The 25,934-nt window shown below is 33.1% G+C and overlaps 3 protein-coding genes and 1 long non-coding RNA gene across 6 annotated transcripts; 3 read left to right on the forward strand and 1 right to left on the reverse strand.

Annotated features, from left to right (window-relative positions):
• The first annotated feature begins 404 nt into the window (after positions 1-404).
• Positions 405-2,342, forward strand: LOC122310116 (protein FAR1-RELATED SEQUENCE 5-like). The gene is made up of 4 exons (XM_043124002.1): positions 405-1,145; positions 1,600-1,737; positions 2,023-2,091; positions 2,208-2,342. The coding sequence occupies exons 1-4, from the start codon at positions 405-407 to the stop codon at positions 2,340-2,342; spliced, it is 1,083 nt and encodes a 360-aa protein (XP_042979936.1).
• Positions 2,343-4,013: 1,671 nt separating this feature from the next.
• On the reverse strand, positions 4,014-4,782 carry LOC122308729 (nodulin-related protein 1-like). Its single transcript, XM_043121934.1, has one exon. It carries the CDS (start codon positions 4,633-4,635, stop codon positions 4,204-4,206), a length of 432 nt encoding a protein of 143 aa, XP_042977868.1. The 5' UTR covers positions 4,636-4,782; the 3' UTR covers positions 4,014-4,203.
• Positions 4,783-7,993: 3,211 nt separating this feature from the next.
• LOC122311340 lies at positions 7,994-9,208 on the forward strand. The gene is made up of 2 exons (XR_006242765.1): positions 7,994-8,300; positions 8,864-9,208. It is a non-coding gene; the product is annotated as an uncharacterized LOC122311340 (long non-coding RNA).
• Positions 9,209-15,684: 6,476 nt separating this feature from the next.
• On the forward strand, positions 15,685-25,170 carry LOC122309988 (protein GDAP2 homolog). 3 transcript variants are annotated; one of them, XM_043123844.1, is made up of 16 exons: positions 15,685-15,842; positions 16,629-16,993; positions 17,805-17,882; positions 18,257-18,312; positions 18,953-19,072; positions 19,187-19,257; positions 19,837-19,930; positions 20,113-20,316; positions 21,567-21,818; positions 22,402-22,510; positions 22,612-22,679; positions 23,791-23,860; positions 23,947-24,021; positions 24,129-24,220; positions 24,526-24,636; positions 24,982-25,170. In XM_043123844.1, the coding sequence occupies exons 2-15, from the start codon at positions 16,679-16,681 to the stop codon at positions 24,599-24,601; spliced, it is 1,680 nt and encodes a 559-aa protein (XP_042979778.1). In that variant the 5' UTR covers positions 15,685-15,842; positions 16,629-16,678; the 3' UTR covers positions 24,602-24,636; positions 24,982-25,170. The 3 variants fall into 3 exon arrangements, with proteins under 3 accessions (XP_042979778.1, XP_042979777.1, XP_042979779.1); XM_043123843.1 differs by lacking the exon at positions 24,982-25,170 and having other exon boundaries at positions 24,526-24,934; XM_043123845.1 differs by lacking the exons at positions 15,685-15,842; positions 24,982-25,170 and having other exon boundaries at positions 16,606-16,993; positions 24,526-24,934.
• Positions 25,171-25,934: the final 764 nt, after the last annotated feature.

The following is a 25,934-nucleotide window of genomic DNA, read 5'->3' on the forward strand; positions in this document are numbered from 1 at the left end:
GTGTGATGGGGGAAGAGGAAGATGGAATGGTACGCAAGCCTTCGACATCGACTTCGAAGTCATTAATGACGTTCGAAAATACATTTGGAGATCCAAATGTAGATTCACATGTGAGTGCGCATGTTGATGTCTTTTATTGTTTTAAAAAAGTGTGTTTGACGTGCCCATTACTATAATTAATTGCAATTTTGCAGCATAATTTTGATGTAAATATGTCCTACATTTCGCCTCCGAGTAATCCGAATAACTTTAGGCAATAATTTTCTACCTGTGGAGAATTTGAAGAAAATGTTGGTTATACATTTTTTGATGTTGCTAAAGGTATTAAACTTTTATTTGCTTTCACTTTAATGACACTAATTTTGAATTGATGCTAATCCATCTCTATATTAGATTGTTTAGAAATGTTATTTGACATAAATGAAGATTTAAAGGGTACCACTATTGTCCTGGATGATGAGGTACAGGTTGAAGCACCAAGATCCGGAATGAAATTTGAGAGTGAGAATGAGCTTGTGGCCTATTATAAGAAATATGTCAAGCAAGAGGGATTTGGTGTAAAGACGCATAGGACTAAGAGAGATGATGATGGGAGACCGATGTATGTGACCATTGGTTGTGCCCTTGGTGGAAAATACCAACCTAAGAACATTAATATGTCGAAGCCATGTGCAACAACTAAAATGGATTGTAAAACAAAGGTAAATGCGATGTTGAACAAGAACGACAAATGGCTTATCACTACAGTTGAAAGTGCACACAACCATATTACTATCAGTCCCAAGAAGACAAGACTCTTGCGATCTCACAAGCGTCTAGATGACTACAGTCCAAGGATCCTCGACCTCAATGATAGAGCCGGGATTCGAATGAACAAGAATTATTTTTCTCTTATCGTTGACGTGGGGGGTTTTGAAAATCTAGATTTTCAAGAGAAAGATTGTCGGAATTTCATTGACAATGCTAGACATTTAAGATGGGTAAAGCAGGTGGCCGGCGATGCCCTTAATGTGTATTTTCAAAGAATGAGAAATCAGAATGATGGCTTCGTTTCTTCCATGGATGTCGATGATGATGGAAGGTTACGGAATGTGTTTTGGGTTGATGCACGGAGTCGAGCTGCCTATGAGTATTTCGGAGACGTTGTAACCTTTGATACAACATATCTAACAAACCAATACGGGATGCCTTTCGCTCCATTTGTCGATATTAGTCATCATGGGCAATCCATACTACTAGGGGCGGGATTGCTGTCAAGCAAGGACACGCATTCGTTTGTTTGATTGTTCCTCATATGGTTGGATTGCATGAATGGTCGAGCGTCCAAAGCCATCATAACCGACCAAGGTTTTGTAATATATTCCAAAGAACTTTTTTATTTGTTTTATGTTTGTGTTTCTATGTGCGTGTTGTGAGGGTCTGAATTACTAGATCATGTTGGCAAGTGTTGCGATATGGGAACTATTTTTTTAAAGTCATATCCCAATAAGACTTTGGCTAGACTCCTTGGGCGTTGGATTTTTTTAGTTTAGTAATCTACATCATTTTAGGCTATCAGCTTTTGGTTTCTGCATAACTGGTAGGTGTTATGTTCTACAGGAGATGTTTCTTCTTCAAATGAGCCAATGCTTTTATTTCCCAAAAGGACTTTCCAACCTAGCATCATCCAGCGTAAGAGGAATCATGGCTTCTTTGCTCGAGCAAGAATTACGCAAAAGCAACTCATCTTTGCCTCTGGTATTGAGTAAAATAAGGTCCTAAAATTGATGAACTTGTAGCTTTATTTGTTTCTTCATTTTTTTCGTACCTCATGTAGTTTAAGATGGACCGGGAAGCCTTGGCATACAAAAGGGTTTTTACTTTGCAATATTTGACAATATTTTGATGACTTTTTCTTTTTCTTATGTGCGTTTACGAGGAGTTCTTTGTTTGAGTGTAGTAAGTTACATGGCAGCAATTGATGAGTTGCTTTTCAAAATTTTTATTATTGGGATTTTAATTCAGATTCATTTTATGTTGCAGCTCAGTTTCACTTGTGTAATATCTGTACCTTATGCAGTTTATCTACTGAACAGAGTCGAAAAACTCCGAGTATGGTTGTTTGACATTTTATGTAGATATTGTACATTATATTTGCGGTGGCTTCGGGATCTACTCACCGCAGGAAATACACTCAAAATTTACTATATCTTGGTGTTGTTTTGCAGCAAGAGAATGGCAACCTTTATAGACTTTGTGGTGTTAAAGAGGTTCATGGTGGCAGCTTGAAGGATTTGCCATTTGAACATAATAGCCCAGAAAAATATTTTACTTGTGCTGCAGGTAGAACTGTTGTGATGTAACATTGTAGGACCCGAAAGACTCAAACTCCTAATATTGTCATATCATTGGATGCTATAACATTTTTTTACAGTAACAATGCTATAACCTTTTATTGAGAGACCCTGGTGGTTTGCACGCAATAAATGGTTTGAAATATCAATATAATTTTGGGACGAGAAATGGTTTATATCAGTTTTTATTATAAAGTAAAATTATAATAAATCTAACATAAATAAATTATACAGAAGAAATAAATTTATATCATTGAATGATGGGAATTTCTCGAAATGAGGTATATATACAGAATTTCATTTGATCAAAAGTAGTTTACATAACCAAAACATATCCCTTTTGTACATCATAACCAAAACATAGAGGAAGTAAAATTACATAGGAAGTGTTTAAAAATGATGCACTCCGTATAACGTTTAAATTTACAGCGTGAGTTATCCAAACCAAGCTAAAACTATTACAATTACGACAACCCAATACAAACACAATAATTTTCAATAGTTCTTTTGAAGTGTTCTCTCTCTCTTACTTGATCTTCCCTTTTCCGAACTTCATATTCGCACGTAAGTACATCATCCCACATCTTCCAAACTTTATTATCCCTTATATGTTTCTGATTTAGCAAATTAAATATATCCGTCCAAATGAAAAATCCACATCTCGCATCTCCCTGCACACAGTACGAACTTGCAATTAACATGATAAAGTACACCAGGCAAGTAGCAAATAAATATGTGAGAATGACAAATATAAAGTTGCTTTACCATATCATATTTTGGGTAGGCAAAAAAACTCCTTCCAAGATTAAACTTAGTGTGAGATGTCTTTAGTCGTATTTTCAAGCCACACCAACAATTTAGTGATTCCATCACAAAATCATTAGACAACGATGGTAATTGGGATGATACCATGCGTGATTTTGAAAAACTAAAGACAAGTTTCAAACACAGGCGTCTATCTCATTTACAGAATTGAATACATAGTAATAGAGTCTAGTGGATGTCTAAGCAACAAAGAATGATAGGAATTTAAACTACAAAATATTTTAATGGAAATATGGTTAAGGACTAAGCCAATAAAAAGTGTAAAATCAATAAACAGTCATATCAGTGCTTGTTTCAACATTTTAATCGACCATGATGCTTGACACAATAAATACCATAGTCTTATAAAAAAGATAAAACTTGTGCACAAAATCACAATGGCCATAGAAGACCATATTTAAACGCCAACATCCTATTCATGCCCTTATGGAAATTTTTTAATTATAAAGCTTCATCTACATTTTATCAATTGCAAAACTATTATAAAGCTTCATCTACATTATATCTTAGGAACATCTTTGTTCAGTGTATTGTGGAATTCCTATACGCCATAGGGTTTTTAGTCCTCTTTTGCAGACATTCTGAGGATTAATAAGAGCCCTTTACAGTTGCCTTGTTGAGCATGAGCTACTTGAACGGAAAGTTGACTAATTTCGTTGGAAAGTGGAGCCAATTTCGGTTTGTTATTAACCAAATTATTCCTGAAAAATCTGTCTTTTACCCATTCAGCAAGCAGGCGCAGGACTCAGAGTTGTGATTATGGCACCCGAGAAAAGAGAAATCACTGGATATTTGTACTAAATCATCCAATATTGCCGATCTGAGACGAGGGAAAGAGAGACAGACATGTTGAGCTAATACCAAATTGCCAAGTACTTTTTTTCAATGATTCTGGAACAGATTGACTAACCCACAAAGCAGAGATACAGACCACATTACATTCCACAGGGTAAACCCACAAAGCAGAGATACAGACCACATTATACAGCACATAAACGAGAAAAAGGAAAAACAGCAGAAAGATGCAGCAAAGCAGCTGTCGGAATCAACGTTTCTTCAAGAAACCTTCAGCCATCTTGAGGTAATCCCCATACCCACTTCCAGAATGGCCATCATCACCACTCGGTGGTGCTGAGTGTGCGGTTTGGGTTGCAGAGTGACCGGAACCAGTGGAAGTGGTGGAGGAATGGGAGGTGTGGTACTGGTGGAGATAAGTCTCCGCCTTTTCGACATACTTGCCATAGCTCTTTTCCTCCAACTTTCCGTAGCGAGAGGCAGCGTCTAGAAGGTCTTCAGCGGCACCAGCGACCCTGCCCTTGTCAACCTTGTCGTTCTCGTTGCTCAGAGAGGATTTGGCGGCCTCCGCCACCAGCTTGGCACTGGCGATGAGCTCACTGGTGGATGGTTGGCGGTGCCTCTGAGGGTGGTGTTCTTGGAGGTTGGTGTTTGGTTTGTTGTGGGAATCTGAATAATCCATCGATGCTTGCAAATCAAGGAAACGGGCGATCAAAGGCGAGGACTTTGGAGGCTAATAGGAAGGATCACAGGAGAGAAAAAGAAGAGCTGGTCTCCTTGGAGGTTTTGGCCAAGAGAACGTGTAAATAATTGAAGAAGATAAAGAGGATGAGGATAGAGTGATTGAGCCTTTTCAGTGTTGGTTACGCGTCCCTTTCCTCATTCAATTCGATACACGTATCTTGTTGCTGGTCAACTGCCCCCATGTGTGTGAACTGTATTCTAATATTTTGAAGTAGTCTTCTCTGTTTCTAACCATATATTTCTTCTTTCCTTTCATCTGTTCTGCACTTTAATAATGAGTAAGAAAAATATCATTCCTATCATATATTATAAATTATTTTTTAATTTTTTTCCTCGCTAAATATATTATTTTTTTTTTTTAATATCGAAGAACCTTTTCAAGGTAAAGCTTTTCATATCTATTCTTGTAAAGTAAATATTGATCTCGTCTACCACATTCTTAAAAGTTTCTTTACTAAATATATAATGTATTAATAATAAATAAAAAATTTTAATTAGTTTAATAAAAATAATAAAAAATTAAAATAAGTAATATTACGTACAGTCCATAAATAGAGATTATAATAAAGGTCTAGGCAATTTTATTTTAAAAATTTTTTAAAATCATAAAAATATTCTTTTTAAAATTATATTTTTTCTCATTTAATAAAAAACTTACACATACGCCAAAAGTTAATGGTTCAGATGACATGAGATCCCGTCTCTAGAAAGAGGTCTTGAGTTCGATTCCCTTCTCAAATTTGCTAATATTAAATAAAATTAAAAAATTAAAAAATTAAAAAAAAAAAAAAAGAAATTCCACACATATAATCTCCACTTAAAAACTAAATTTCTCTATATCTAACGTACATGAGATCCAGCCTCTAAAAAGAGATCTAGGATTCAATTCCCTTCTCAAATTCATCAATATTAAATAAAATTAAAAAATTAAAAAAAAAAAAAAAAAAAGAAATTCCACATATATAATCTCCACTTAAAAACTAAATTTCTCTATATCTAACGCGTCAATCATATAAACTTGCCTCAAGCATGCAGGAAATTTTCAACTGATTTATATGTGAGCTAAAAATTAAATAATCTGAAAGCAATCCCACTCAAAGATAATGGTTTTAATTCGCTGTTTCAACTTAATGATTATTGTAGGTTGACCCAAGCTCCCCTTTCCTAAATTTCTTCCCCGTGTCTGTGTAAACATAAAGGGGACTGTTACTGAGAGTGATGTTTAACGGAACGAATTGATAGATAAATGTAAATGTATTTTTTTATATTTTTTTATATATCTTTAAATATTAAAAAAAACTCAATTTATTAATAATTATTATTTTTAATTATTAAGTAAATAATAATAATAAATTTAATTGACTAGTATTTTCCAAACATAAAAATCCCACGAGATATCACAGTCGGAGTTCACGTTTTGTTTATTTCGAACCTTGCGAAGTCTAAGATAAGTTTAGAAGTAAGATATCATCTCATTTTATTTTATTATTATAATTTTTTTAAATTTTTATTTAAAATATAATAAATAATTCAACTTTTTCAAATCTCAATTTAAATTTTTTAAATTTTAAAATAATAATAATGTTAAAAAATAATATTTTATTCAATTTTTAACTTTTATCTCAAATTAAAAATTTTCATCTCAATATTCATACCTATGAGATTCCGAATGGGTATTTTATATTTTTCTTTGAAATAGATTTTTTATATATTATATTCTTCTAAATTTACTGTTTAGATATAATATAAAAGTTTGGCTTCCAATTTGTTAAAATTTAACTGAATACATTCGGTTAAAAATGAACAGACAATATTGATTTAAGTGAAAAAGAAAAAATAGAGCTTTTCATCAATTTTATTTATTCATTTTTCAAGCGAATGTATATAATGAAATTCTAATGGGATGTAAGCCAAACTCGAAATATAATTCATCCATCAATGAATTAATTATTTTAAAAATTAAGAAGTTGTATTTAACATAACTCTTTTCTATTTTTCTTAATATATATATATATATATTTATGAAAACAAATCAAAACAAAAAAGCACATATTTGAGCTTTTCTTATTGGAGGAGATAAAATATACTAAGCCTAAATAAAAATGTCAGTTCATCAAAAGGCCTCCAATAAAAGACAATAGAATGAGAGAGAAAGAAAAGAGAAGGATGGGACAAAGATGGAGGAAGGAAAGAGTGTTAAGAAGAAAATTAGAGATTTGACACAAATGAGGGAAGATGTAACATAAAATAAGGGAGCAGTAGATGATAAAGGGGGCTTCCAAATGACTTTTTGGGAGGACTTCAAGTTCTCCTCCAGCTTCTTCAATCTTACAATAGGGAATCTAGCGACGAGATCTCTAACAGAAGATAGAGATTCGATCTCCATTGTACAGTAAGAATGAAAAATCATAAGAGATTGTAAAACAATCACATTATAGTGAATTATCCCCTCCCCAAAACCCTCTGGATGTTTACACATTACGTCGAATTATGAAATTTGTGTGTTTCAATCTCTTTGTTTTCTCTTTATTTATTTACTATTCATTGTTATGGAAATGCGCACTGACACTATATAGTCACACTAGATCACTATTGGTGGGACTCCACACAATACCGATCGAGGCTCTAATAATCTCAAATGGTCGGGATAGACTCTTTTTTCCCTTCTAACTTGTTACTGTATTTGTAGGCACTAATACCTACTTTTCATTTCACTTCACTAACCGAGAGAGAGAGAGAGAAAAAAATAGATGAGACGATGTGCAGAGATATTAGTAGAAACTGGGAGTGCAAAAAATAGAATCAGTACACAACATTTGTAAGATTTAAATGTTTGAACATTGAAATGCTATTTAAAGCTAACAATTCTCATGCTTAACCGATGCATAATTGGTATGGAAACTTTTGCTTTCCCTTAACATTTTACAATGCAAACATCTGCGTGTATAAGTTAATTCTATGTGTATATTAAAACATACTGTTTTATGTACGGTATTTTAAGTAGGAAGATGTTATCTCGTAATTAATTATTTTCACGGTATGTTTCAATAAGAGGTCAATAACATATGAGAAATGCTATTGTACTGCTGAAGTTTTATTATTGTTCACTTTATCTCATTGATGTGTCACTATTATATGGTATCACGTGGCTTGTTAAAAAATTAAAAATATAAATATAAAAAAATAAAAAATAAATAAAAATTTCAATTTCAATATTTCTCTTTTCAGACGTCATTATATAAATAAATATATATATATATATATATATATATATATTAACAAGCCACGTTCCAACTTCCACCACATTCATGATTCATTGTTGGTAATCTAGGAAAATCTCTTTTACAAGTTCCTTTTCCCAAATCCAAGCCCAACAAACTATATTCACTTTGGGGGTTGAATTTTTGGCATGTTGGGAATTGCCACCATTTCTTTTCTTCTGTTTTCTCTTGTTGGCCGTGTGTGGAGATGTTGTCATTTTATGGTGTCGGTAGGATGACAACATGGTGACAGGCGACCTGGAGACCTCTAAACAACAGAAGCCTAGAAAATCCATTTTCAGAGAGACAACATGCCATTGTGTCGATAAAATGACAACACATGGTGACGAATAGGCGCCGTTAGAGCCTTATAAAAGACAGATGAATTTTCTCATATTCCATTATTATAGCAGAGTTCACTTCATATAACAGAGTACACCCCAGAGGAGTGATATCTGAGAACACAAGGAAGGGTTTTGAATCTTTGATGCTATAAAGGATATGGCTAATGCACTTTGTGTTCTCAGGTCACCCCTTTGGGGATTCCTGTTTACATGGCATGCACGACAACTTTATGAGAGAATGACCAAGAAAACCAAAATCACAGAAAGTCCATTTTAACATTCAATTCCACTTCATAGAACAGTGTGCGCCCCAGAGGGGTGACCCTGAGAATACTTTTTGTGGGTTGGCTACCATCACATGGCCATTCTAAGTGTTCTCAGGTTACCCCTATTGGGGCACCCTGTTTACATGCCATCTTAGTTTTTTTTTTTTAATGCTTTTTTTTTTTTTTTTTTGGGTTATATGGAGGGGTAAATATTATTTTGAGAAATTTTGTTCTAAGTGTTCTTTATCTCGAATTTCATTAGCCATCAAATGGTCACTCACGCTTATAGTTTACAGCCTTGCAGGAAAAATGCAGTCAGTGTTGTCTCTTTCCGTTGGTTGGAGCACGAACTCGTCAACCAAAGGTCCAAAAATATAAATATAGGAGGAGCCTGATCTATATTGCAGAAGACGTGCCGTCGACGTGCCAACATGTTCACTAAACCATCCTCATTATTGCCGATATCTTTACTCTGGATTCTGCTACTTGATGTATCGTTCGGTGTGGGACGAAACAGTCATAGAAATGTAAGATACAAATAATTTTTTATGATGATTAATATTACATTCGTCTACATCAATATCGTGTTCGATTTAAGCTTGTAAATAGAAATTTAATAAAATATTCTAAATTCAGTATTATAAGCTGTCACAATTATGAAACCAAAATGTGGACAATGGAGATGTTATTTTATGGTTTTGTATGGCAGCCTATAATCCTATCGATAAGAGAAATAATATTTGCAATCATAATTGTGTAAATACCATACAATCTCTTTGAAAAAAGTAAATTAATACGAGACTCACATGATAAAAAATTAACTTTTTTAATCGTGGACTTCACTCTTTTTCAAAGCGATTACGCAATATTTATACATTCCATGACTGTATATAGCATTACTCTAATATATTAAATATAGGAGAAGTTGACATGAGATCTGGAAAAGGGCCATAAAAGCTCTACCTGTTCTATCAAGCAAATTTCTGATTCGTTGTTCGATATTTTTAGATTATTTTATTATTTTTTATAAATAATTTATTGTTATTTATAAACTATTAATAAATTATTTTATAATTATTTATAAATGATTTGAGTTATTCTTAACATTGAAATGGAGTCCGAAACTAGCTCGGACAATCATAGAATTCTATTACTCCATTCTTACAGTGGCTTGGCTTTGTCACTTTTGCCACACTTGACCAGATAGGAATTGCATATGGCTCTAAGGATGGGAAAGGAGCGTAGAATATCATTCTTTACAGCCAAGCGGGGGTTGTCTTCTTATAGAAATGTCATAAGTTCAGTTCTGGATTATCGAAGAAGATTGTGGTTTTTGAAAAGAGTAATGTTATGTAGTATGTACAATTATTTTTGCATATCTCTGCATAGTCTATTAATATAATTGATTAGATTAATTTTTTTTAATATACAATTAATCATATCAATAAAATATACAAAAAATTATATATAAATAACTGTACGTAAAATTTTTGTCTTGAAAATTTCTTGATATAGTACTTTTATGCTGTTTCAAGGTAACCTCGTATTCTTGCTTGAATTTGAGAGCAAGTAGAAGAGAGATTGACGCATGAGTTGCCTTCAACATGTGTTGTTCATTTAATGTTACATGAGATATTTATAATAGCAATAATAAATATTGTAGTGTCTACTTCGTATATATCTAATCTCTACGATTTTATAAACTTTAAGAGAAATATATTGTGTCCAAATTAATTGATTAATTTGATTTTTAAGTTTTGTGTCAAAGGTTTGTACTCAATTCTATAATAAGAGTATTCTGCAGCAAAGCAAAATAGAGATATAATAATAATAATAATAATAATAAATAAATAAATAAATAAATAGAGACAAAACATCATAATGTGGCAATAAGTGAATCTGAATTAAAATGAGGTTTAAGAATTTTATAAAATTAATAAATACTAATTTGGTCCTATTAATTGTAAAAACAGTTACTCAGTTTTTTATTTTTCGCAAGACCAAAAAAAAAAATCCTTATTTTTTCATAATTTCAGTTTATTCCATGTATTTGAAAATTTTAAAAAGTTATAATTAAATACTCTCGTCCATATTGCTCCTTTAAATAAGCAAATGTCACTTATCACTCTCCTAAGCGTTCAATAGTAATGTGGCACGTGTCAAGATTTAGTCTTATTTGGTTAATTAAAATTGAAAATCTCATCTCATTTTATCTTATTTCAACTCATCGTTATAATTTTTTTAAATTTTTGTACAAAATATAATAAATAATCTAATTTTTTTAAATTTTAATACAAAATTAATATTTAAAAATTATATTATTATAATATTTTATTCATTATTATTTAAAATATTTCATTTTATCTCATATTATCTATATAATTAAACGGGATCTAAAATAGCTTTAAAAGATACTCGCCGCATCAACTTAAAAACATACGAATTAAAAAATGTTGAAAATAAAAAATAATAATATTACAAAATAAATAGCAAACAAACCAACCCATTTCTCACTAGCCACTGTTCAAGATGGATTTGTCAAGCACTCCGAACGTGTTTGTCTTGCCACTCTGAGGCCCTATTTTAACATCAGAAATGATTTTTATAATCGGTAAATACAGTCAGCGTGCAGTCACTTTAAAAAAAAATGAATTAATATAAGACTTACATGAAAAAAAAATTATTTTTATAACTTTTTTTTATTCATTCCGTACAACCATAAAAAAAAATATTTTTATAATTTTATTTATTTATTCCGTACAGTCGTTTGCATCCCGACTGCATCTAGCAAACCCCTTTTAACATTTCAACCCATGTCATTTAATTTTAATATTTAAATATAAATATTTTTTAATTTTCAACATTTAACTCTTTCATCTAATCATTATTATATAATTATTAAAAAAAATTTAAATTTTTAAATAAAACACAAAAAACAATTCAATTTTTTTAAATCTCAAAATAAAAATTATATTATAAAAATATTTTAACTTTATAATATTTTTATTCAACTTTTTCTCTCTCATTTATCATAATTTTATAAAATATTTTAACTCAAATTATCTCACTATTATTCACATATTTCTCTCATCATTTTAACATTAAGCTCGAGGATCTTCGACCCCTCCACCCTGAATTGCATAGGTAAGTGGATTCTATAATTAATAACTCAACTATTAATTTTTTGTTTTATCGTCTTTCAAGCTAATTTGACGATCAGTTGGAGGATGCAACTCAGCAACTCTTTCATTTCTCTCAATAAAACCCACATCCCACATACACATTTATATTTTTCAGCTTGCAAGTATTTTCCAAGAGCTACAAACAATAATAAAATAAAATGCTCAAAACTCAAACTTCATTCTCAGATTTGAGTAGTAATAGTAAAACCCAAATCTGAGATGGTCTGAATTGTTTTCATCACCAACATCCCACATCCAGTGGGAGGGCAAGGGAGTCTCGAGCATAGGGATGGAATTAGGGAATTAGGAATGTTCAAAGAGCACCATTTCAACGGAGGAGGGGTTCATCAGATTGATTTTTTTCTTCAGATTCCAAGCGGCTAAATGCAGCGTTTCATTTGATCCACGTAGGATGTCATGCGCACGGCCTTCCCCTGCACACTTACGTTTAGAGTTTTTCTTTGACAATTGCTTTTGAGTTTTGTTATATACAAGTACGGTCGCGTAATAATCTGTATATTAATATTGATTCATTCATACTTAAAATTTAAATTAATATTATTTTTAATAAAATTTAATTTTTAACCAATCACATCATATTGATACAAATATTTATACACAATTATGCTTGCAATTATATTTTTCTATTGCTTTTACATCTTAGAGCTATTTCTCAAGTTTTACATGTGTCATATTATTATTGGCGTACCACATGGTTTTATGAACATAAGACAAGACTACTATTAACTTGTTCAATGGAATATGATCAGAAGGATCTGATTGTAAATTTCATCCAATCCATAAATTCAACCAAAAAAAAATCCCAATAAAGGTTTTTGTTGAAAGGTGAAAACCGAATTAGTGGTCCTACAATTAATTCTTAAAGAATCCAAACATGGAAGTATCAAAACTATACGACATTCTATACTGCCCTTCAATTACAAATAAAAGATGATACTTGGAGTGCACAAAAGTTATTTAATTTTTTTATTTTAGATAAGTATATACGAGATCTATATAAAAAATAATTAATTTTTTAATAATAGATACTACTATTTTTTAAAAAATAAAATAAAACGTTTATACTCTACGACTATATCTAACATTCCTCTTTATAAATTGGCTTAGAATTAAAACCTCTCGTTCCCATGATGCATCTCATTCGGGAAGTCTCCTCCATTTCAAAAAGTACTCCTTATATGCTGGGACGCCCTGTCGACTCGTCCAGCGTTCCGCTAGTTGCCACAGTCCAAGAAAGTGTACAATGACCCAATAACATAGTTAGAGCTGATATGTTTGTTGGGCCATGGACAATCTTACACTTAGATAGTTATTTTCATTATTCGTTGGGCTGTCGTTGTTTTAAGTGGATTTTAAGTGGCAGTGGATTAATGGGCTTAGGCCTTTTAGAGTAGATCTCTTTTCAGTGGTTATTTTAGTATGCTTTTAGTCTAGGCCCATATGTGGGTCAGCCTTGTTGAAGTCTGCATAGAAATTATTTCTGGAATGATATAGAAATTCTTATTTTTCTTCCATTTTTTCTCATTTTCCCACTCATTTTATTGGAGGAGCTTCCTCGTAGAGAGCAAATTAGTGTTATCTTATTTTAATCATTGAGATGTGTTACACTAGTATGCACTCCACATCTTTGTCAAAAGATGTCATAATCGTTGCTGGTGCACGCCGCGAAATGCCTCTCACTGGGTCTTCCATGCCCTCATAATAAGCTTCAAACAACAACCATGGAATGTTTGGAAAAAGGGACATTGTTTCCACAGCTAGATGAAATTATAGAATTTCATACAAAATATATATTTACTATTAATATATATATATATATATATATATATATAATATGAGTATTGTTATTGACATAATATGGTCTACAACTTACCACTCAAATGATGACACAACCACGTAGTACCACATGGTTTTATTAAAAAAACATAAAAATATATTCAAACTAAAGGGATATCTGAAAATATAAAAAGAGGAAGACTGAAGCTCTTAAAGGTGTAATCAATTTGGTCTCCGGTTGGTCCAAATGGGGATTTTCCATTCATTTTCAACCTCGATTATGGACCGATTATATCTACAGACTGGATCGGATTAGACTAGACCATTATTTATCGTTCCTGTCGGTCCATTTAATCCATTTCGGTATGGGTCACTTTTTGTTAAAGGACCAACTTACCTTTTATTGTGTGTTTCTGCCAAAAAAAAAAAAATCCATTAAATTAAATGATAATAATTATATAAAATAATGAAATTAAAATTAAATGAGCTCTTTAACATAGATTATCTAATTAACTCATCAATAAAATTATTAATTATAATTATATTAATGATGTTATTAACTATACTCAACACCCAATATTATATGTATGAATTATTATAGTTAATACATAATTACTTATATTAAGATTTTAATATTTTATATATGGTTAATAAATTACTAGTCCTTAGATATTTCATTCTTGTAACTTAGGCATCTTACAAAAAATGTATATAACTATTTTAATTAGGTGTAGATACTAGGTAACAAGAGTATGTATAATTGTATATAATGTTATGCTTTATTATATAGTATTAGGGGTGTCAAATCGTGTTAACGGGTCGTATTCGTGTTGTGTCAAAACATGTATATTATATTATATAGCTCAACCCTAACCTGACCCGTTAAGCTTTTCGTGTCAAAATCTCAAACCCTAACACGACCCGTTAACATAACGGATTGTGTCGTGTCAACCCGTTTTAATCCATTAGTAAATATTATGAACTAGGTTAACATGATACAATACAACACATTTCAAACTATTTATGTAAATGGATTGAATAGGTTCAAAATTAATCAGTTTGACCTGATTAAATTTAGCATAATTTTATATAAAATTTAAAATTATAATATTTATAAAAACTATAAAGTTAACTACAAGTCTAAAATTACAATTCAAACAATAAAAATATAGAAATTGAAATTCTAACAATTTTACTTTTAGGTATACGGGTATAATTATAATTTTAACTTTCTTAAGTGTCATAACGGGTTGACCCGTTATCAACCCGTTAAGAAATCGTGTCTTAACTGGTCAACCCGCTTTAACCCGAACCCTTTAAGACTTAAAATCCTAACCTGCTATTATCATATCGTGTTCATGTTAGATTAACAGGTCGTGTAATAAATTATCACCCCTATATAGTATATTAGTTCATTGTCAATAGCTATTAGTTAATATTTGACAATATATTTAATATATATGATTAATGATTATAGGTTGGATGAAAATTACATAAATTATATAACTATTATATAAAATACTATATAAAAAGTAATTAAAATTTTATATGTATTTCAGTTGGTCAGGTCAAAAAAATCACTGCACCAAAATTAAAAAATTAGAAAATTAATGTATCGAAACCAACCATTAGTGTTATTAGTCTGGTCCAATTAAGTTTTCGGGGCTAAATCAGTTAACTTACTATCCTAAAAATTCTAGTTTTTCCCTAACCCTTTTGAATTTGTGTTTTTTTTTTTTTAATAAATCACAAGAAACTACGGGATAATTCTACACCTAAAAATTCATTTGAGCGATAAACTTGAGGTGAACTAATAACATTATTTATTTATATAAGAGTTTTGTTATATACAAATAAAAATACGTACTAATCTATATATTAATATTTATTTTTTTATATTTAAAATTTAAATTAATATTATTTTTAATAAAATTTATTTTTTAAATAATTATATTAAATTAATATACATATTAATATTCAATTATACTTCTAACTAGAGTTTTCTTTTAATAATACGTTGCGTTGGGGATTAGGAGGAGGTCCTAAATGGAATTTAGAGAAAGATGGAGGGGGGTTTATGAAATTCTGAGATCAACGACACGAAAGGACAAATAACGTATATAAAATGGCATATTTTCCTGGTAGTTTCCTGGTTAAATGATGAGCGTTCGCCGCTGCAAGCTCCTCGACCCACCAAAAATAGTTGTCCTTCTCATCCACCCGATAGAATAAAAAGAACAATATTAATTATTATTTTTTAAATATTTTTTTTCCAAGCCCAGGCTCACAATCACAGGTACTCTCTCTCCGTCCCTCTAGTGATGAATTTCATGGTTTTTTTGGGTTTTTCTTTGTTTAATTCCTCATTTTTGCGGAAATTTCAGGTTAGGTTTTTGACACTCAAACGAGTCAAATTACGTATCCGTTTGCTTGCTATGTGAACCGTCCGAATACACAAAACAAAAGCGAAATTCTGAATTTTACGTGGTGTTTTGATTTAATTAAATCCAATTAGCTACACTAGGCTTTTGGTTTTCAGGAAGGAGATTTTTTTCCAAACGAATATTCGGGTCCTGTGTAATGAGAATCTGCGATCCGTAGATTTTGTTTTCGTCATTTTCTAAGCTGCCAAGCGTTGGCGATTCAAAACTGGAGTGATCTTTGTTTTTAATCTGTGCAATCTTTTGCGAGTTTCGTTTAGCAAAATTGAGTATATTTTTCTGTCTTGTAACTCTTAATTGAGTTTCTTTGAAATTATAATTGGCTTAATAATGAGGATTGCGTTTATACTTTACTCTTGGTTAAATATTATGAACATTGAAGAAAATTATGCCAACTTGATTGTAATACGGTAATATAATTTACTTTGGTGCGCATATGATATTAGCTCTGGTTGAAATTTGCTTATTATATTTATATTTATGTGATTAGTTGGATTATTATATAATTTTATTATGTTGTTTTCGGGCTAATTATGTGATTAGTTTGGTTGCATTAAACTATTCTTTTATGTGGCTGTTGAAGTTTTGATTCTGAAAGGACTGACGTATAGTGCATGGGTGTGTGTGATACCGTGTTCCAGAGAAGTCCATTCATTAATAAGGGAAGTGAGAGTAATTGGGAGTTGTAAAGATGTACCGGACTGTGGCCACGGCCGCAACCCGGGGTGGAGTGGCAACAGATAGTGGAGACTCTATTGTGAGTTTGGATCAAGTTCCGCGTTGGAGTGATGCAGAGCATAGGTCGTCTTTGGAGTTTGAGAATGAAGATCCTTCATTTTCTAATTCCTACTTTCCTGATCCTTTGACATCTCTGGGGTCGGAGATTGGTAGCTATGGAATGGTGTCAAGATTTCCTGTTGATCATGACATTAACTCAAAGATATATCTTTGGAGGGGGAACCCATGGAATCTTGAGGTAGATGCTGTTGTGAACTCAACAAATGAGGTGAGCACTTAATACTTTGTAGTCTGTTCTTGCTTAAATAGTTTTATGATGATAATTATTAGGTAAAAGAACAACAAATGGCACTTTGGAAATCTTGAAGCTGTTACTTTCACACCAAATTGACATGTGGTGCTTACCCAAAAAAACTGACACACGGACATGCTTTTGCTTTTATATGGACGATAAAACTTGTGAAAAAGAATTACCAATTTTGGAGTTGTGTTGATGTGTAATATAAGGCCTAAATTTTGGAGAGACTTATTTTCGGAACCAAACTTGGACTTGTCCAAAAGTTTTCGGTTGATCTATTACATAATACTATCAAACTTTTGGGCTCTTTTACATATGTTCTGTATTATGAATTGCTTTTTTTCTTAATCTGTCCAAGTGGAAAAATGTAGCTGATTTCTGTTGCTACTGCACTTAATGTGAAGGGTTTCAGGGTCTGCAAAAACTCCTTTTCTTTTTCTTTTTAATTAATGTATGGATGTACCAGATATGCGGGTGAAAATCGTTCGAGTTCTGATTGAAATGGAGATGTCTAATGATGGTTCTGGAGCACTAACTTTTGATTAAAAATTCCTTAATAAGAGTGATTCTAAAATTTGCTTGAATCCCCACTACAAGTGTCACGATAGTTTCTAACAGATACACGACAAGCTCCCCAAGGGAGCATGGTTCCTTGTTATATTTTCAAATACGTTTTATGCAGTTGATTTTTCCCAGTTGAAGTACAACATCAGGCATGCATGCATTGGAATACTATGTTTAACATGCATAAAATGTAACTGATATATTGGTTGGTTAACAGAACTTGGATGAAGCACACAGCAGCCCTGGTCTGTATGCTGCAGCCGGACCTGGTCTTGCAGAAGAATGTGCTACGCTGGTATGTTAATTGTTTTTTCAGCCCTTACTTTGCCTCTTGAAAATCTTCATTTGTATGCATTCAATGTCAACTAGATGTGGTCTTAAGGCAGCATCATTTCCCAGATCCTTGACAATTCGGCATGACAAGCTGTGCATAGGGTTTTATAAGATAAGATTAAAGATATTAAATATTCAGGATACACTATCATTAACGACTATGTAGATTGCCATTTTTTTTTTTTTATTATCAACAAAGTCTAACTTTCCATTCATGACTTGGTTTGAAGCAATTGGTTTCTTGCTTAAATCAATCCTTCTGATTGGTAAGGCACTTTGCTGGAGATAAGATATTTCCACAGTTGACCAAACTGATATATCTTTGATTATCGACAGGGTGGATGCCGGACAGGGATGGCAAAAGTTACTAATGCGTATGACCTTCCTGCTAGGTGGGGATATTGTTCATTTCTTATATCTATCATTTATCTTATATCTATCATTTATTGGAAAACAAGAAAGCATAAACATATACAATATCAGATGCCCATCTCTGTACCATTTTGCTCTTAAGCTCTGTGCCTACACCTAGGAGACCGTAGACACTGATGATGCCTTGATTTCTAACTTGTAGTTGTAGTACTTGCAGCGATTCCCCTGCCTTCTTTTTTGTTGTTTTTTAATTGACTTCACTGCTGTGGTTTATCTTTAGTTAACGGTGGATGAAGCATAGGGTTTCCATTGATATTACTAGTGATTTTTTAATTTTCCAGATTTTGTTGACGAACAAGTAAGCTACTTTGGTCATTGGATCAGTTCTGGATTTTTCTTGCATCAGACCCTTTAATGTCCATACTTCATGAGGTGGCTGTCATAACTTGTGTTTGGTGATTTACCATGATGTGCATGTTGCATGCTGTGCTCCAATTTCCATAACTCCTGGTTATTTTACTATGATTGAGTTACATGTGTCACTTTGATTCTGACAAGTGTTACATTTGTTGTTTTGTTCCCTTTTCTTTAAGTATCCATACTGCATTCTCAACAAAGGAAAAACAAACTAATTCAATATTTCTTTGTCCATCTTGGCAGGAGAGTTATCCATACCGTTGGCCCCAAATATGCTGTAAAATACCATACTGCGGCAGAGAATGCTCTTAGTCATTGCTATCGTGCTTGCCTTGAACTTCTCATTGAAAATGGGCTTAAAAGGTTGTTTAGTAGCAGATGCTTTGTCATTCTCTTTCTTCTAGTTTGCTCATCTCATGTGCTTTTCCTGTAGTTTCATAAATATGGAACTTACTTTTATTGGCATCTATGATGCAGTATTGCTATGGGCTGTATATATACAGAGGCCAAAAACTATCCTCGTGAACCAGCTGCTCATGTGGCTATAAGTGAGATATTTTCCTACTTGTTAAGCTTTGTTTGTGATATTTTCCACAGATCACCATATTACTTAGTTGACATCTGGGCAACCCATGTTAATTGTGTCCCGTATTGCTATATGTTGGGTTCGTGTTAATTGTGTTCCATATTGCTATATGTTGGGTTCATGTGTGAATTGAATCATCATAAATACCACCAGTACATAAACTGATAACCATCAATGAAGACAATCTGAAAAGCTAAAATGCTGTTCTTAACAGTAGAAAGAGACGAAAAAAAAGGAAAACTGAAAGTCTGTGGTGTGTTCTAGCTTAATAAAGTCCTGCAATTGACCTCTACCTTTTTTTCTGCAGTGATTGCTCCTTGGTAAAATTGTCAAATGGCATGCATCTAATATCCTTGCCATCATGCATAAACTCATTTCTTATTTGTATTTGTGTGCAGTAGAATAGTTTGTTCATGTAGATACATCTGAGAATCTTTTGAATGTTTGTGAGTTATAGTTATTGTGTCAATGGTTGTTTTGGAAGGCCAAATGTTTATAGTTTGTTCCTTCTTGTCCAATTCACCCTTGGTTTACTTTTCAGGAACTGTGCGACGATTTCTTGAGAAGCAGAAAGATAAAATAACAGCCGTTGTTTTTTGTAATACCACAACAAGTGATACTGAAATATATAAGAGGTATAACTGTGCTTATTTTTATATATCTTACCTTCTAGATGTAAAGTGCATTGCTTTATTACATCAATATGATATGCTTTCTCAAGTCTTATATTGAATTTTCTATTATTTACATTTTGACAACTCTTTTTTGGGACTCTTTTGGCTTTAGGCCTTATCCTTTTTACATTTTTCCAATTTAGGTTGCTTCCACTCTACTTTCCTAGAGATAAACATGAGGAAGAGGTTGCCATCTCGAAGCTTCCTTCAGATGTTGGGGATGAAAACGGTGAGACAATTATAGACGAACGTAAAATCAGAATAAAGCCTTTACCCAAGAAGACAGCTCCCAAACCACCCAAAGCTCCAGTCGATCTTCCTGTTAGTGATGTTGGCTTGGTGCGAAGGTCAGTGAACTTCAATACATCTTAGGAAATCAACCGCCATTGCAAATGGTGTGTTCTTCCATTAGAGTCACACCTCTCTTTCTTGTATGCTACACTGTGTTTCTAATTTATGATTGAATTTTGTATAAGGAGTGGTTTAAATTAATTTTGGTAAGCAAAAATCTATTAGCTAAAGGTTAGGCTTCTTAGAAAGCATTTCTTGTGATATTAAATGTAAATTTGCGTCCTTAGTTGTTCCTTGGAGATTTCAATGTGTTTTTCCCATTTCACAAAGTTGCACTCCACTATCGGGACACTTTAAACTTGTGATGGGAAATTTGTGTAGGTGTAACGTCCCAATGGAAGGCCCAAATCACATGGCCTATACTTCAAAAGGACTAGTCAATAATACAATTGGAGCCCCATTGGAACTTTATAAAGAGCAAGAACTTCTCATTCCCAAGCAATGTGGGATCTCATACATCACCTACCTATATCCTTATCATATGGGGTATCTGTCCCCCTTAAATTCCCGACGTCCTCGTCGGGCTTATCTATTGTAAGTGGCACGGCTCAAGTCCCACATTTATTGTTGGGATAGACTCTGATACAAGTCTAATTGTATCATTGACTAGTCCTTTTGGAGTATAGGCCATGTGGTTTGGGTCTTCTATTGGGGTATTACAATAGGCTACCATTATCACAAAATATTATGCAAGGCTTATCTGATGTATCAGGTTGTCATTATTGTTAAGTTTCTTTTTGTCGTGGATGTTGGTATATATTGGGAGTCTGGGATGAGATTGTTCCAGCCTCAGTTACAATCGTTATTGGCAACTGCTTTATGTGAAAGCCTGGAAAACATGATTTAATATTGCCTAGATAAACACCAAACTTTAATAAGCCTTCTACACTTTTTATTCCTGGTTGCTTTTCTACTCCTGTAAGTCCTTTATTGTCAACATCTTAGAAGTGCTTTACATATCCAAGCAGAAATTAAAGAAATTTTAAGAAAGCATAGTGTACAAGAATGTTAACTTAACAATATTTTGTAATTACTTATCAAAAAACAATATTTTGTAATTTGGTTCTTCATATATGACTCGCTGTTTTCCCTTTTGTTTATGCCAATATTTTCCAGCTATTGGTGCAGAGATTTGCTCTCTTTTCATATTTATCATTTTGTCGGTCATTTTTATGGAATGAGTTAAAATATGGCTGGATTATTAGTTTTCAACATACAACTACTTTATTGGGTGATTGTTTTATAGGAATTCATCATACTTGGATTCATTTCTCGATCCTGCCTTCATGTCTTTAATCAAAGATCCAGATCAGAGACGCAAGGAACAATGGGAAAAAACTGCTCAAGCACAAAAGGGTTGGAATTGTGCTAAAGTGCTTGGATTTGGTGACCTTGGTGGACCTCCATTATCTGTCTCTGAAGAATACTCACTCCATTCTAGATACCTTGCAAAAGCTAATTCTCTTAATCTTTCAGAAATTGCAGAGATGAAAATTGTGTAAACGTCCATACTTCTTGTTCTTTCTCTGTTTTACATGCCTGCGACATATTTATTTGTTTTTACAATTAATAAATAATAGCATATTTTCTGCTGTTCTGAATGAGTTTTTCTCCATCATATGAGATCCACCTTGACGGCTGCAATATATTAAACTCTTTAAACCTAGATTCTTCCTTGTCTGTTTTATTCTGCCATTTCAGTATATTTGGAGCCTTTTCTTTTGGGGAACTCTTGTGCACAATATCATAAGGGTGCTTTTGTTAATTATCAAAAAAGCACATTTTTTTTATTAATTATCAAAAATAAATAAAAAATCATAAGGGTGTGCTTTTGTTATGCCTAGATAATGAAAAGACTAAAACTACCTGTGTAATGGGCCCCAACTATGAGATGCATCAACGATAAAAATTTTCATTTTTGTGGAACAAATTTTTTGGTAGGGAGTTTTTTTTTTTTTTTTAAATCCCTCATGGATAACATTAGGTAGTATTTATTGTCTGGGTACATATGTAATTTTTTGTTCATGCATTCAAAGTGGTGGCCGGTCTACATTTAACAACAACACTTATTTCTATTCCAGTTACCGTGGCGGGGTAGATAGTGAGGGTCGTCCTGTAATGGTTGTTGTGGGGGCACATTTTCTGCTGCGATGTCTTGATTTGGAACGGTTTGTGCTCTATGTAATAAAGGTAATTAGGTTAAATGGTAGTTGTGTTAATTGGTTTTAGATTTACCTCTCCTTGATGTTGTTTTTGTGACTAAGATCAACATCTTTCTTATTAAATGTCAGGAGTTCGAGCCCTTGATTCAGAAGCCCTATACTATTGTATACTTCCACTCTGCTGCATCTTTACAACCGTAAGTATTAAAAGAAAAATGCATGACTTATGTTGATGTCCCAGTTCCATTGGTAGCTACTGGCCCTATTAGATACAGAATGAGAGGTACCTTCCGCCATCCCATATATTCCTTCTCAGTGAAGTTGGGATTTGATCAATGTCTCTTGTGTATCCTAGGAGAATTTGCCTACTTAATTATCGGATGCCGTTTTTAGCATTCAATGGTCTTTCCTCTCTGCAAATTATATTTGGCTAGTTTGCCAAGGGTAGTCATATGCTGACTCAGGAATTAATGTATATCAAGGGTAACCTATCCAATAAATCATTTGTTGTCCACAATTTTTTTTTTTTTTTTATTGGCACCGGATGTCCTGAACAATGTCCCAACTAATTTTGGGGGTGCCCAGACCCTCGGCAAGGAGTTTCTCGCAAGTGCACCTCAGGTACTTCAAGAGGAAAATCCCCCTGTCCGATGACCCCTTAAGATTGTTTGTTTGCACTCAAGAGGATTTGAATCTTAAACCTAGAGGGAGTATACCCCCAAGCCCAAGCCCTTTACCACTTGAGCCAACCCCTAGGGGTTCAACAATGAAGTTGTCCCTTATCTTTTGTGATTTTAATTTTTAAGCCACATGAGGTCAGTATAAGTGGTGGTAGAAGTACTTGTAACTGCTGTGGCAGGTTGGTATTCATACAACGAAGGGAATAAGAGAGACACTATGGTGATGGGCATTTAGTGGTTACTTGGAACATCTAAATGCCCCCATGAGCTTAGTCAATTTGGCAGCACATTGTGAGTTCACCGGAGGCATGGGCATAGTCCATATTTGACTTATCCACTCTCTACTGGTCTTAGTCTAAGACAGTATATGTTTGCTGGAACCTATTCGGTAGTAACTTTTTCTATCACAGAGGAACTTTTGGACATTAGGACCATTCAATTTCAAAAGAAGGCAAAAAATGACTTGGATGATCATGTTGAGGCCTGTCGTGAGAACTGTAGAACCAAGACATTTTAACGGAAACTGGGTGTTGAGCTCTTCTAATGGGGTAGGCTTTATGCTTTATATGTCAAGTTAAATCTTCTGAAAGTAATCCAGTTGTCTCTACATGTTTCTTTCAATAATTAGTCAACCAGACATGGGATGGATGAGAAGATTGCAACAGATACTTGGTAGGAAACACCAGCGCAACCTGCATGTATGCACCGCTTGCTTAGTTTTTTAATTTGGAAAAATATATTTGCAACATTGGTTCTGATCTCTTGATCGGCTATATATATATAGGCAATATATGTTCTTCACCCAACATTTGGACTGAAGGCTGCAATATTTGCTCTGCAGTTGCTTGTAGACAATGTGGTATATCTGAAACTTATTTCCTGTTGATCAAATTCTGGAAGCTGAACAAAATTTTAGGTTTTTATTAGATTTTTAGTTGTATTTCTTATGTGGAAAACAATCTTTAGGTATGGAAGAAAGTGGTATATGTTGATCGACTTTTGCAGCTGTTCAGATATGTTCCTCGTGAGCAGTTGACCATCCCTGACTTCGTGTTTCAGTTGAGTGTTCCTTTTAATTGCCCCCCAATTTGATTGCGGTTTTTTTATTATATAATGGGAACTGCATGGCGAGTTGGTTTTTGGTATACAGCAACTATGATATATGTAGGGATTCCCCATTCATTAATATTTTATGGGTGTCCAGGCCATTGGCTAAATGGCTGTTCTAGCAATCCTTTCCTTTTTACTGCTTTTGTTGCATGTCTAAACTCGGATGCCATTTCTGGTCTGCATGATAATGGTAATAATATGCAACTCCGTCAAATTCCATATATGATTCTGATGTCTTAATGACATTTAGCAGGCATGATTTAGAAGTGAATGGAGGAAAGGGTCTCATTGTGGATCCCAGAACGAAGTATGTTTATCATCGACCATAGAATCGCAAATTCCATCAATCAGGCGATATAAGCAGGTCCACACATTGTGTTCTCTCTCTCTCTCTCTCTCTCTCTCTCTCTCTCTCTCTCTCTCTCTATATATATATATATATTCACTGGTGAGTGGAGGCGGCAAAATCTTTCTGTTGAAAGTGGAAGAGACACATGTACATCTCAATTTTTTTATTTTATTTATGGAGCGATGATATGTTTGTGTCTGAAGATGGAAATAATGTTCTTTCATTTTTGTATTTATCTTGGTGAGTTTTTGAATAAAAGAAAATCAAGGTGTATGAGCATCATCTTAAATCTGGTGGTTGGCTTTCATTTTCATATACGGTATTGAAGTTCTTGTTTGCTTCCATTTATTCAACTTGCAGACGCACAGCTAGGTCAGGCTACGCCAACATTTGGTTTGGTTAATTTGTATTTACTTTTGAGGTTGCCTCGTAAGACTGTTCCAAAAACTGTGAATATTTAAGTGAGTTTGAACAAGTACGAGGTGATCAAGATTTTGTTTGAATCTGTTTTAATTTTTCTATTTATAAAGCAATGATACTGTTCCAACACGTACGCCTTTAGGAATATGCTTTTTCTCTTATGGTTAATAATAATATATTAAATATGAAGTTACTTGAATTTATACTAGTCAAGCTGAAATGTCACATGGTAATACATTATAATATTGTGTTTACAAACCTTCCTTTAATGAACAACTTGAATTGAAGTTGAGTTTAGTTATACTTATCAGCATTTTGCTTAATAATGTTATTTATTTAATAAATAAATCGAATCGAAGTCGAGTTTAGTTATCCTGATTGGAAGGACTTGCTCTGATCCTGGTGATTGTCCATCCAAAATGCGTACACTATGAATTATGAGCATCAATCCTCAATTAGAGGACGCACAACCACTACAATTTGCACAAAAAATGAGGGCACTCCAAAATTTGTCATGACGAGTTTTATAAATAGCAGCAAATAGCAACCCAATCAAGGTAAAGCTACAGCATTATACATTGGAGTACAAAAGCACACGTGCAGAATATCAAGCAGATCGTCATACCCACGGCTCAATAAGCACAAACTTGTGTGCATGAATCAATGTTAGTCTTATAGGTTACATGGGTGAGTCCTAAGAGTTCTGCCGTGGGGTATTTCTTGATCATTAAAAAAACAAAAAGGATCATCATAGTATGAGATTCTTGAATAGCAGCAATCAATGCAATTGATCATTCTCAAATTTCTTTAAACTCGGCAATAAAATCAATAGCTAGAGTTATTGAAATGGTTCGAAAGTTGGAAAATTCAAAACATATATCGATCTCAAAATT

Source organism: Carya illinoinensis, chromosome 5 (assembly GCF_018687715.1).
Source record: "Carya illinoinensis cultivar Pawnee chromosome 5, C.illinoinensisPawnee_v1, whole genome shotgun sequence".
NCBI classification, from domain to species: Eukaryota; Viridiplantae; Streptophyta; class Magnoliopsida; order Fagales; family Juglandaceae; genus Carya; species Carya illinoinensis.